General features: G+C 35.1%; 1 protein-coding gene across 1 annotated transcript; it reads right to left on the minus strand.

Annotated features, from left to right (window-relative positions):
• Positions 1 to 459: 459 nt before the first annotated feature.
• LOC5568231 lies at positions 460 to 13,881 on the minus strand. Its single transcript, XM_001657874.2, has 3 exons — positions 13,621 to 13,881; positions 7,679 to 8,085; positions 460 to 811 (listed from the first exon to the last, which is right to left on the minus strand). Exons 1-3 carry the CDS (start codon positions 13,855 to 13,857, stop codon positions 565 to 567), a joined length of 891 nt encoding a protein of 296 aa, XP_001657924.1. The 5' UTR covers positions 13,858 to 13,881; the 3' UTR covers positions 460 to 564.

Below are 13,881 nucleotides of genomic sequence, written 5' to 3' on the forward strand. Positions count from 1 at the left end.
GCAGAAATCTGAAGTGGCTTCTGGAGGCATCCCTAAAAAAATCTTGATTGTTATTTTAAACGAAAATTTCGGAATAATTTCTTACGAAATCCGTGAGAGATTCACTGAATGAGTTTCTGAGGAAGCTTCGGGCGACTGCCTAAATTTATTTCTGATGAAATTCCTGGAGAAAATTATGACAAAATGCCTAGAACGAAAATTGGCGTAATGTCACGAAGAATGTCTGGTTCCTGGTCAGATTAGTTTTTTTTGGTTCCTGTTTAGATTTTTTTTTTAAGTTTGTGGTCTCTTTAGTCCCTATTTTGTTGACAAGCAGGTGATACCAGCCCTAAGATATAAAAATCAAATCAAACGGAAGCAGAGTTCCCGATAACATAGAAATTGATTGCGAAATTTGATTTCCTTCCATCGCCATCAATGGACTGTGATAAGAAGATAAGAAATTTTGATCCACGCGTCCGGAAACAACGGTTTGGCATCGAATTGACTAATTTATTGCTATAATATGCGCGTTTTTCTTGTCGGATCTCTCCCGGTCATTTTTGATTGCTATGCGGTCCCCATCTAATCGTCACTCCATTGAAACGGGACCGTCGGATAGGTGCGCAACCAGTACGCAAAGTCCGTGTGTCGAAAGCCGAGCTTCTCGAACATACGTTTGGAGGGAATGTTGCTGTTGTTGACCAGTGCGAAGCAGTCCTGGTTGAGATTGGCTAGCTTTTTGGCCATCGCCGCTGTCACTATCGATCCGTAGCCTTTCTTTAGGTGTTTTTCGTCGACCTGGAGAGCACCCAGGGGTCCAGCTTGAAGTCTGAAAAGGTAAGCATAGTGTTAAATGTTACGATAGTACTATAATGTCTTGATCTAAAATAGTATCATTAGGAATGATAAGTTTATATTAACAGTTTATCTAGTGTCTAGCAAAGTAATTATTGTGTCGCCTGGAGGATGTGGAGTAGGGGAAGACGAGGTAAGAACGCCCGCCGGGGTAAGACGGACCACCTTCAGTTTGGCATAAAAATGGCGATTTTCCTAAAAGTTCACCAAGCACTTTCCATAAATACAATATTTTTGACATTCCGGATCATTTAGTGTGATGTTTACATCAAATTTTTCATAACAAATGTCAAAAACAAAGTTTCTGCTCGTAGATATTGAATTTGATCTGAATTTAACAGATGCTCATTTAAGGATTTCGGAAGGGATTTTTTTTGGAAAAACATAACAAATTACCCGTCCATGCTTTAACAGAAATGTGAAATATGCTTCAGTGAAGTGAAATATGAATTGTAAATATTAAGCTTAGAAATAAGGTCATAGTTGTGAAAATTGCGCATGCGGGGTAAGGCCGCCACCCCTAATTTATACCAAATAACTGAATGAACCATTTTAAAAGTTGTAACTACGTTGTACATTACTGTTCAAGTAAAATGAAATCAATTTTGTGAAAAATACAAGCCAAATCCGTATATTTTTTTTTCCAAAATATGGGTGTTTCAAGGTAATAATAAGTATATATTTAAGTTTTTTGAAATAATTAATCCTGAAAATGATTCAATATCCACGTTAATCAATGTAGAATTCGTAGAATTATTTTTCTGTTTAGAATCACAGGGAACTGATATATTTTTTCGCAAAATTGTGTACGAAAATCGTGTTGGTCGCTCTTACCCCGTGGGTGGGCGGTTTTACCCCGTCGCTAAAAATAATCGTGATAAGACATCACTTTTTTAAAGCTTCAAGAAATAAATATTTTTTAGAAATACAACACCTGTGATATTTTTTAATTATGCCTAAGGCTTCAAAAAACGACATGCTGCGTCGAAGAAGTATTTATTGATTCTTGATTTTGACATATGAATTAATTTGCTTAGGCGGGCGGTCTTACCCCGTCTTCCCCTAGCTGTTTTGGTCTCGAGAAATGCGTTTAGAGATTACCAAAGGATCTGTTTTCTCATCGCCTGCTAGGACTCCAAAATATAAAAAGATCAATTCTGTATTGTGTATTTCTTTCACTACTGGACTGCGAAGTGCGGCTACATAAACCGAAAGGTAGAACCGAAAGACCGAAAGGTAGAACCGAAAGACCGAAAGGTAAAAGTAGCACTTAGATGAACACATGAATGGTACTGAGAGCAGAGGCAATGTGAGAACAGCAGAGGAAATATCTAAGTTAGTTCAGCGAACAATGGAAGACAACTAGTCCCCACTCTGAAGGAAGTTAAGGTGAGAATGAATCAAACCCAAACCTCAAATTTTCAAGAGCCTAAAACTAGTGAACCAGACAACAGTTCAAGCTGATAACTTGATCGATCGGTAACCACCAGTCGGTGACTAATCGTTCAGCTTTTCAGCTTGGGAGTTTGGCTTCGATTGATCTTCACCTTCAGCATGTCATTCAATAATTCAAGAAAAATTGAGATTCTAGTAAGAGTGGGATCAGAGCTGAACCCATCAAATAGGGTCCTAAAATGTTTGATGAAATCTTGTTTTTATTTAATAATACGAAAGAGCTTGTTACTGGAACTACTTTAGCAATTTTTCCTGCTCAAAAAACGAATATATCATATTTAAACTTTAATTTGAAAATTGGGTCCATATATGAACCTTGACACTTTTGATCATGTTTGACGTTCGCTTAGTTGACAAAAACACCACAGGGGTTTTAATTTTAACACTGGGGTTGTTCCTATCTGACATTTCAGAAGAGACATGGTAAACGAAATTCACCCAAAATTTGAGTTGAAGCCAAGGGGTGCGGCAAAATCTAAAAAAAAAACATAGAAGAAATGTTTTTTGATTTTAACAAACGAAAAACATTTAAAAAAATGAGTAAACATGTGTTTTTGATCAAAACTAAAGTGTTTGGCACTAAAATTGGGGCAGGTCTTTAGGATCCTATTGGCTGGGAAATACAACAGTTATCGGGGAAGTGGAAGGAAGGGTCAACAGCTGGAATTTCCGAACGATTACCATTCTAAATGCGGCCTACAAAGTGTTAGATCATCTTTTTCGTAGTATAGAGCCACGTTTCTCAATGTAAAAAGTTCTGAGATCCCGATAATCTCGGTATTCTAGATTTGAACGTAAAAATTAATGAAAATTGTTGCGTTGTATTATAAGATAATGCCATTGTTGAGTTATAATATTGTTGTCAACTTTGTTAAAATGCAAAAATATGTTTTGATCAATTATGCGCTTTTATCATGTTTGTCCATTCTTTTAGATCCGAGATCACAGTGACAGTTCGTGACAGCAGAATCTCGGCTCACCTTGACGTACATAAATTTTGTATCGGTTTCTCCCTCTCAAGAATAATCGGCTACAGTACCTTAACGATTTTTAAACAATTCTACAATTATTCAGCATTTACCATTTTAATGATTGGGTTTTTTTCGGGCTCTTTCAATTTTTTTTTTGTGTTGGGTCGGATTCGGACTTGGTAATGGGGGGGCCGTGTCCGGGTTTTAAAAACTAATACATAAATCGGGTACGGGTCAGGTTCAGGTTTGTGAAATGTGAAACCCGACTTAAGTTTTTTACAGGTCTGTAATCTTAAAACAGTAACGATTTTGCAATTTTTCTCGTTCTTAGCAATCTTGTGAGTTTCCCTAACACCTGTACACCCAACCCCCCTCAGAGAGTCGGAAGTACAACTTTGACACGTAGAGTTTTTCCGGCATGAATTTACTTGTAGAAGTCAAGTGAACACATATGACCAGAAATATAAATTATGGATCCATTTGCTGGTAAATTGCAATTCAAACCTAGAAAATGTTATTTTTTAACATAATTTTGATTGTAGGAGTCAAGTGAACTACACTCTCTGACTACACTCAAAATTTCTTTTACCAAAACTACTGAGGCCCTATTTTTTTGGACTCGTTTTCTGTAACTCAAAATTCAAAACGACGACATATATTTTTTTGAACGTGAAATTGATTGTGAAAGTCAAATAAACATGTTGAAGTAAAAATTAAATTTTCAATTACACTCATAATTTATTTTACCCAGAAAATACACATCAAACGTATTTCCTGTGCTTATGTTTGTTTGTGAATCAAAATTGAAGCCTATGACATTGGTATTTTTAGCATTTATTCCCTTGTAGAAGTCAAGTGAATATTGTAGAGTAGAAAAAGAATTTTTTGACTACGGTCACAAATGCTTTTACTTATAAAACAACACAAAAAACTTCTATCCTGAGTTTGTTCGTTTGTGAATCAAAACTCAAGGTTACTCATGCATGCATGTAGTTTTCTCTGCATGAGTTTACTTGCAGAAGTCAAGTGAACATGTTTGAGCAGAAATTGCAATTTTTGATCACACTCCAAATTTCTCTTTTTTAATATACTACGAAAAACCCTATTTTCTGGATCCTTTTGCACTTCAAATGTAGGACATGTTTTTTGTGACATTGGGGTGGGGTATGTTTGAGAACAAATGTAACACTCTAATTTCTAGGTAAAACAAATTTTGAGTGTAATGGGAAATTTATTTTTTTACTCGAACATGTTCGCTTGACTGTAACAATCAATTTCATGTCGGAAAAACTATTGTCATCGCTTTGAATTATGAGTAACAGGCAAACGAATCCAAAAAAATATGTTTTTTTCAAATCACGAAAGCAAGTAAAAAAATGTTTTTGGGTGTGATCAAGAATTTCAGTTTCTGCTCAAAAGTTCTTCTTCTTCTTGGCATTAACGTCCCCACTGGGACAGAGCCGGCTACTCAGCTTTGTGTTCTTATGAGCACTTCCACAGTTATTAACTGAGAGCTTTCTTTGCCAAAGTTGCCATTTTCGCATTCGTATATCGTGTGGCAGGTACGATGATAGTCTATGCCCAGGGAAGTCAAGAAAATTTCCATTACGAAAAGATCCTGGACCGACTGGGAATCGAACCCAGACACCTTCAGCATGGCTTTGCTTTGTAGTCGCGGACTCTAACCACAAGGCTAAGGAAGGCCCCAAAAGTTATTTAAAGTTATTTCTCGTCGAAAAAAACTACACGTCAAGACCTTCAGTTTATATTTGCAGACGAACAAATTCGAGACATAAGTTTTTTATGTTGTTTTCTAGGATAAAAATAAATTTGAGAGTAGTCAATTTTTTGGCTCAAACATATTTCCTTGACTTCTACAAGTAAATTCATACATTACAAGTCATAGCCTTTAATTTTGATTAACAGACAAAAAAGCTAAAACAATACGTTTTTTGAGTAAAACAAGTTTTAAGTGTTACCGGTTTTTTTTATTCGAACATGTTCACTTGAGTTACAGGCACAAAACAGGAATATTCGTGATATTTTTAGTAAAACAAATTAAGTGTAAAGTTGAGGGTAAAATAAATTTTGAGTGTTATCGGAAATTCATGTTTCAATCGAACATGTTCACTTGACTGCAACAATCAATTCTATGTCGAAAAAAAAACTATGTCTTTGCATTGGATTTTGAATTACAGGTAAACGGGTTCAAAAAATAGGGGTTTTCGTTATATTTTAGGTAGAAGAAATTTAAGTGTAATCAAAAATTTCAATTTTACTCAAAAATATTTACAAAAAGAAATGTTTACAATATTCACTTGACCTCTGCAAGTAAATTCATGCCGAAAAAACTACATGTCATAGTCTTCAATTTTGATTCACAGACAAAAAAGTTCAGGAAATACGTGTTATCGGAAAATGTATCTTTTTACTCGAACATGTTGATTTGATTTTCATAATCAATTTTATGTAAAAAAAACTATATGTCATCGCTTTGAGTTTTAGGTTACAGGTAAACGAGTAAAAAATTTCGTAATATTTTAGGTAAAAGCAATTTTGAGTGTAATCAAAAATGTCAATTAATGCTCAAACATGTTCACTCCACTCAAACAAGCAGTTTTTGTCGGAAAAAAATACATGTCAACGCTTTAAATTTTGTTTTATTGTTGAATTTGTGAGAAATGCGTTTTTCAAAAAAACTAGGAAGTACCTTTTGCTGAATAATTTTAGGTAGACGCATCTATTTCAAAACCCCAAAAATGAACAACAATCTTAAATAGTGTCCGGTTCCTTTGCTGGATTTTTTTTTTCTGAAAATCGCTTCGAAAACGATAGAGATATGCATGTTTAAAGTTGTACTGGCGTTACGTCCCAACTGATGATGATAGAGCCAGCTCATAAGATTAGTGTTCTCATGAGCACTTTCAGCTTAGAGCTTTCTACACCATTTGATCATTTAATTTGTATATCATCGTATGAATTGAAGCGAACAGCTGATTACTTGATAGCCAGGGTATAAGCACAGACAAATAGTCGTAAATTTGACCAAATAGGGTAACCAATATAGTTTGGACCCCTATATATTTTGGACAAGCTGGGCCATTTCCAAACAAGTTCCTTGGTATAAACCGGAATGCCAACTCAGTTCGCATGTCATTTGGATGGATAGGACTGTTATACACTTCAACAGTGTGTGCATAGAAAATGTCTTTTATTCTTTGACTGAAATTAATTAACTTTCTATTTCACAACCCCGCTTTTAAACGGGGTACCTTTTGGAATTTTGTGTATTTTTTCTTAGCTCAGAAATCAACATGATTTTATTTTTGGTTTAAACGTTGAGAAATAACGCGCATATTAGGAAAACTTTATACGACTTTTGAAAATTTCTTGTATTTTCAAAATGTTTGGAAAATTGCATTATTCTGTAACATACAAATGTATGGGTCTAATTTAAAGTGTAATACAACAATTTTTACATTTGATGTTTTTCTACAATCAACCTATCACAGAAGAAGAGCCTGGTGGAATTGAAATAACTTCAAATGGATTTTTCCTTTAGTTCACGGAAAATAGAATATGTTCGAGAAAAAAATAGATATTTTCAAAGTACTGCAAAAATATTTGTTTTTATTATTGTCAAAAATTGGTAATCAAGGCTTCAATCTCAAGAAAAATCGAAAAAGGTTAGGGATGTTAAAAAATAATAATCAGAAAAATCAAAAACCAAATTTCATAAATTTGCGAAAAAAAATAAATCATTGTCCAAAACGTGTTAAGATCGATTTTAGCTAGCGAAAAATTAAACTTAGATCGAAAAGAAAAATGTGGGTATTGGAGAGTTAATGCATCGACGGTTAATTTATTGCGTTTTACAAAAATTTCCCTTCCGTAAACCTAAAGTTTAATTCGGATCCAATATCTAAATATTAAGAAAAACATTGTTTGTGATATTTGTTATGAAATATTTGATGTAAATATAACCAGAAATGCCTCAGAATGAAAAAAAATATGTGTAAGTAAAGTGCTTGGTGAAGTCTCAAGAAAACTGTCATTTTCATTCCAAACTAAAGGTAGTCCATCTTAACCCGACTGGCACTCTTACCCCGTCTTCCTCCTATTGAATTAGTTTTTGTTATTTTTGCATAAACTAAAACAGTTGAAAATTCAATAGAAATCTATTTATCGAATTTTCAAACTTTCTCGTAATTTGAATCGCTTTTATAGCAACCAATTGTTCTAAATGTAACGTCTGTTTGTCTATGCTTTTACCCTATGCCGAACCGATTTCCCTAGTTTCAAGTTTATTCACACCCTCTACAGGCATGATTCATCATCAAGTTCACAGGCCTTTGTAAAAACACACAACACTGCGACCTTGATTAATCACCATAAAATCACTTTCATTTACTCACCTAAAACACCATGCAACCAGTTCTCCGCTGGCATTGTACAGTCCCACGTTGGGATTCCACGCGGCAAGCCTCTGCAAGAAGAACAACGACCCCGTGTGCCTATTGGGCCACACGGCATCGGCCTTGGCAGCATCTTCAGCCGTCAGATCGCCCAGCCGGAATCCTTCGGGAAGCTCGACCTCCAGCTTGGTCGATTCCTCCCGGGGCAAGTAGTACAGATAGGTGCAGCTGTCGTATTCCTTGCGAAGGCCCTTGGCATCGATTACGTCTATCACGGCGTTCCGATGTCTCGCTAGGAACGAGCTCACTTTGAACCCTTGGCTCCAATCGAGCAGGTGCAGTGCCCGCTGCAGTACATCATTGCCGCCGGTTGCCGCAAGCGTGTACAGAAACAGCTGATAGCGATCCTGAAATATGGGTCAAAAACATTTGTTGGTTGCTCTGACTCTATCGTTCTTTGTCGTCGGTACAGTGCGAATAAGCTGCCATGGGCGGCTCTAGTGTTTTGCAGAATGAAGGGAAATATCAAATTTTTCTATACACCAACATGTATGCAAATCATTCAGTTTTAATTTGAAAATAAGGCACGGCGGGGTAAGTGGATACTGAAACATCAATAGTTGATCTTTTGATCTTTAGCTAACCTGAATAATGTGAATTTAACTTTTTTATATTAAAATCACACATGTAATTACAATAAGTTATAAGTTGTTATTCATGCTAATTTGATACAAGTAGGCCATGATTTGAAAATTGTAAAAATCAAAATGTGGTCGCTCATCATTGTGAGGATTGGTTTGTGTACCTTCTTAGTGATTTGTTAAGAAGAGTGAGAATAGTTTCCAACATATTAATAGTCAATTCAAACCTCCTCTGAACCAATTGTTGATCATGATGACTTCTAATAGTGAGTATTTGTAATTCCACAGGAGTAAATGCTATCTCTGAACTGTACAATAACTGTTTGGGAAAATTATTGTGCTGTACGGATTTTGATTCATAATTCCAAATTGAATCTTAATCCGTACAGTGCAAAACTTTGTCATATTTCTTCGCATTTTAGCCATTAAATATGATAGTATGATGCTGAAATATAACGCTGATGATTTGAGAAAAAGCGTTGAAATAGTGTACAATGGCCAGGAACACGTTTTTGTCTCAAGCGCCAAAATACCGCCGTTTTCAAAAATATCATAGCACGTCTAGTTTTTGAGATATTGGATGTTGAAAATGCAAAAAATGACTACCGTCAAGCTACCATTCACCGTGCATTTAAGAAAAATTTGCTCTTCAATAAATTGTATAACTTTGCCAAATAATTTGATGCGTACTAGAATACCACTACGTAGCGTGCAATTATATAATAATTCAGGAAAAAATATAAAACTAGTGTTGGATAACAAAAAATACTCTAAAAATATGTTTGAAAATGTAATGTTAAGGTCGCCTCGTACCGTGCTATGTCACCATTTACCGTGCACACTAGTGCACCATTAACCGTGCATATAGTTTTCGTCATGATTTGATTTTGTATCTTGAAGAAACGTTGGAAATGGAGCAACTATGTTGCTAGTAGTGTGCGCACTCATTTTTAAGAATATTAAAATCTTCATTTATAATAAAAACCATACAACGTTTAAAAATTTACTAAATAAATAATTTTCCATTAAAATCGTTATAGGAGGTTTGACTGTATTGTTCAAACCATTTCATATTCACTCAAACACTCAAAATGAAGTTTTTTAATCACGACATAACAATAAATCTAATATTACCGAATAATTTCAAGCTTTTTACAGTAATGCACGGTAATGGGAACCATACATATTGAAAAGGGTCCATTTACCGTGCATTTGGGTTTTGACTGAAACACAATGAAAAATTATAAATTGCATAAAATTTCATTGCTCATACTATGAAATACATCTAACTAGTGGTATACACAATGTAAACTTGTTGAAATTTTGAAAAATTTCTTACTCTAACGTTAAAATGAAAAATGGTAATTTTTGGAGTTTCTACTAAGAGTGTTGAAAAATCTCATTATCAAACAGAATTCACATGATTTTGACTACATAAACTAGGTTTTTCAAAATGCTTTGTGAGAAAAACTACTTCATTCTATTAGTTTTATCTTATTTTGCTGACAAAAGAATAATTTGTGAAAATTGTATGAATATTTTGTAGGAATTTGTAAATGTGCACGGTGAATGGAGCCCGCACGGTGACTGGTGACTTAACGGTATTTTAGTTAACTTGCATGCAAATTTGCCAGCTTGTATTGCAATTTATTCATTTAATTTGCCACATAATTCAAACGTTATCTTATCTTCGTTATACTTATCAATAAAGATTATAATACTTTCAATGTGGAAAAGTTATTTTTGGTGGTTTGAAAAAGTATTGTATTTTCCCATATAAGAGAAACGTAGAATTTTGTATGGAGACAGCAAGCATGTTGAAAAAATGAGTTTAATCTAAATTTAATCGGGCAATTTCAACCAAATTATATTTAAAATGAACGTTTTAATCCTATTTTGCATGCTTGGAGGATGAGATCACTAAAAAGTTCGATAAATTATACTTAAAATTTTATGTAAACATCAATAAAACCAGTGTTTTATGCATCTTAGGTGACCTGCAGCTGAGAGAGAGGAGACAGCTCACTGACAACTGGCTTGTTTTTTTGGCTTCTTTGATTTCTTCTTCTCATGTTTGGGTTGCGCACAATGGTTCGGAGAGCACAAACTGGGCCAAAACCTTTTTCATATACTATTTGTTATCAAAAAGATCATAAAATTAAACAATTTCGATAGCAATTTGAGTCCAATCGACAATATTTAAATAATCAACGACACTATATGCGAGAGCACAGAAAAACAACATGAATATTCAATCACATCCAGTTTAAGTTTGACCAAATTTTGTCGGTTTTACACGCTCTGCCCTTCGAATGTGCGGTTTTCCAGTGACAGTTAATGACAGGTTCCCTTGACTTTTCGGAGCTCGCAATCTAAGCCAGCTGTCTCCTCTCTCTCTCAGACCCGCAGCTAAAATATGTGACGTGCTGGAAAATTTCTGAGAATGGCATCAGATTCAGCAACCCCAAATCTACAAGAGACACATAATTTGATCCTTGTTACGCTGTGTAATTCTCGGAAGCTGCGAATGCTTTAGGTATTTTGAAAATCACCGTCAGAGAAGAGGTAATACAGGAGATATAAATAAAGATTGATGTAGGCAAAATTTTGGCTAATCTCAAATGCTTATAACTTTATGAAAAATTGATGAAATTGGATGCATCCAGAAGCAGTCGACGGCAAATTTCTAGTTTCAGGAACTTGCTTGGCTATGCAAATTGGCCTTCGGACACTGAAAATGTTCCGAATACTCCGAGATCGTGCCCAAATGACATTTTTTTCTGTCGTTTGTATTTTTGTGCGATGTGAAGATGTATAGATGTTTACAATTTTTTGGTGAAACTAGAACTAATTGGAAGTTGAATGTTGGTGAACGCATTGAGATTCGTCAAAAATGTTCAGATATATGACCATTTCCGTAAAACTGGTTCCGGAAAATATGGTCAGTCATGTTTGTGTTTCCAATCAAACACCATAAAACACCTGTATAGTAGGTTCCAGGTGCCCTGGGGGAAGTGGTCAATTAGGCGCATGTCTGGAACCATATCAATATGGGTGTCAAACTTTACAATCATGAAGGTAAAACTCCAGGGAGTATTTTCAGATCCAGCGGCTGCTAGACCACTGTATAGCGGGTTACAACTACCTTGAGAGATGTGGTCTTGTTCCGAATTGGTTACTTCTGTAGGGGTCCCTGGAATTTACTATAGAGTGGTTATTACTTCTTGTGATTCTAAAAAAGCTCCACATCCAACAAGGTACATGGAACCATGGTGGACGGTGATTCTAAAACTGCATTCGGAAGCATGAATTTTATAAATATTAAACTTTGTTACCCAAATTGGCCAACTTCATTGGGGTACCTCGAACCTACTATACAGCTGGTCATGGCAGCCGGTGGTTCTGAAAGTGCATCGCCTTTCGAAAATCTTATTATTTGATACCCATATTGAAGTAACTCCACATCCCCTCGGAGCACCTGGAACCTACTATAGAGTGGTCATGCGTCTAATGGTTCTGAATGTCATTTTGAAGTTTGATGCTCACTTGGATTAAAAAAGAAAACTAAGATAAAATTGACATCTTTAGCATTAATGTTTTGATTTTTGGGCAGCTGTACGGATTTCGAATCACGGGCAACCTTATTAGAGTGTACGGATTTCGAAGGTTTCTACTCAACTTTAGGCTCATTTGGGGATTAATTATGTATTAAAAGATGTGGAAGTCATAGAAGAAGAGTGATCAATTGCCTTTTACAAATCCAAATATATTTAACAGAGGTTTTTATTTGCTTAATGCTTAGGTGTACGGATTTCGGTCCCATATGGTATAGTTTTTTCATCATGCAAGTTTTTGTAGAAGTGCAGTGAAATCGTTTAACAGAAATAGAGTTTTTTGGTTACACTCAGATTTATTTTACTATACAATAATAATAAATATTGTTTATTTGAAACTGTTTGCTTGTAAAACAAAATTCAAAGCGATGACTTGTGATTTTATTGACATCAATTTGACTGAAGTAGTTCAGTGAACATTTTTGGGTAGAAATATAAATTATTGATTACACTCAAGTTTTGTTTTACTCTGAAAACTACGAGACCCTTTAGGTTTTCGATCTGTTTGCATGTAAATCAAAATGCATAGCGATGACATCGATCTTTTTCAGTATAAATTTGCTTGTGCATGTCTTACGATCAGATTTGAGCAGACATAGTTATTTTGGATTACACATAAAACATTTTTACCAAACATTACGAGAACCCCTATATGTACAGCCTCTTTGCATAAAAATCAATATATAAAGCAATGATATATATTTTTTGGCATGAACATACTTGTATTTGGTTAACATGTTTGGGGTAAAATGAAGATTTCAGAGTACACTCTAAATTTATTTTTCAAACAAAAATTTGAAATCCTTCATTGTGTTAAGGTGAAACATCTCGGAATCCAAAGATGGCCGGCACAATGGCCGACTTGTGCCTCTACTCACGTTTTAAAAGGCACTAAACTGGAGAAATAGTTGGAAAATGTTTCTGATCTTCTTATTTTTAGCTTTCTGTTAGTGCACAAAGCCAAAATAAAAATGCACGGTTGTTGGATGCTTTTTTGCTAGATTTGTGCGTTTAGAGTTTTATTGCAATCTTAGAAATTGATTCCAACCTGATTCACCTTAAACAATTTGCTTGTATATCTATACTTGAAGCGATGACATTCAATTTTATCGATATTTTATTCTAGAACTCTAGAAAATGTTTTTGAGCTGAAATAGAATTTTTGAAAAACACTCAAAATTTCTATTACCTAAATACAACTTAAAACTGTTTGCCTGTAAATCAAAATTCATGGTAATTATATGTATTTCTCCGTCAATGCATTGATTGTTGAAGTCTAGTCAACACGTTAGAGCAGAAATAAAGCTTTGTGTACACTTATTTATTTTATTATAAAGAGCTACTAAAACTCAAAATTTTAGCCTGTTAGTCTGTAAAGCAAGATGCAATTGATTTGTTGTTTTCTTGACAATAATTTGTTTTTAGTTGTCTGGTAAACATGTTTGAGCAATAATTAAATATTAGACTCAACATTTATTTTACTTTAAAAACTAGGATAATAGTATGTTTATATGAAAAATCTAAGAAAACTACTATCACTGATCGACGAATAATTTGAATTTAGTTAGTGACCAACAGATTTAATGCTGACATTTTACCTCCTCTTCAGAACCCCTTAGAGTCGCCTATGACCATCAAACGACGGACATACGCATAGCGATAAGTAGTTGCGCTCTGTTTCACTTACCACTATCACGTAAGTGCCGTCCTTTCGCCAATTGCCGTTCAGGCTGTAGAACGTGAGATTTTTGATGCTGGGATCTCTCCGGTGCCACTGGATGAAGTTATCCACGGTGTGGTAGGCCACCAAATTCGAGGGCCAATTGGCCACATACAGCTCACGTAACTCGGGCCAATCTTCCGGTGGTATCACAGTTAATGTATCGACAATGGCGGAGGCGGCGACGGCCTCGGTGGTGTTCATCGTACCGTGTAAACTAGACAACTG

Source organism: Aedes aegypti, chromosome 2 (genome assembly GCF_002204515.2).
Source record: "Aedes aegypti strain LVP_AGWG chromosome 2, AaegL5.0 Primary Assembly, whole genome shotgun sequence".
In the NCBI taxonomy this organism is placed as follows: Eukaryota; Metazoa; Arthropoda; class Insecta; order Diptera; family Culicidae; genus Aedes; species Aedes aegypti.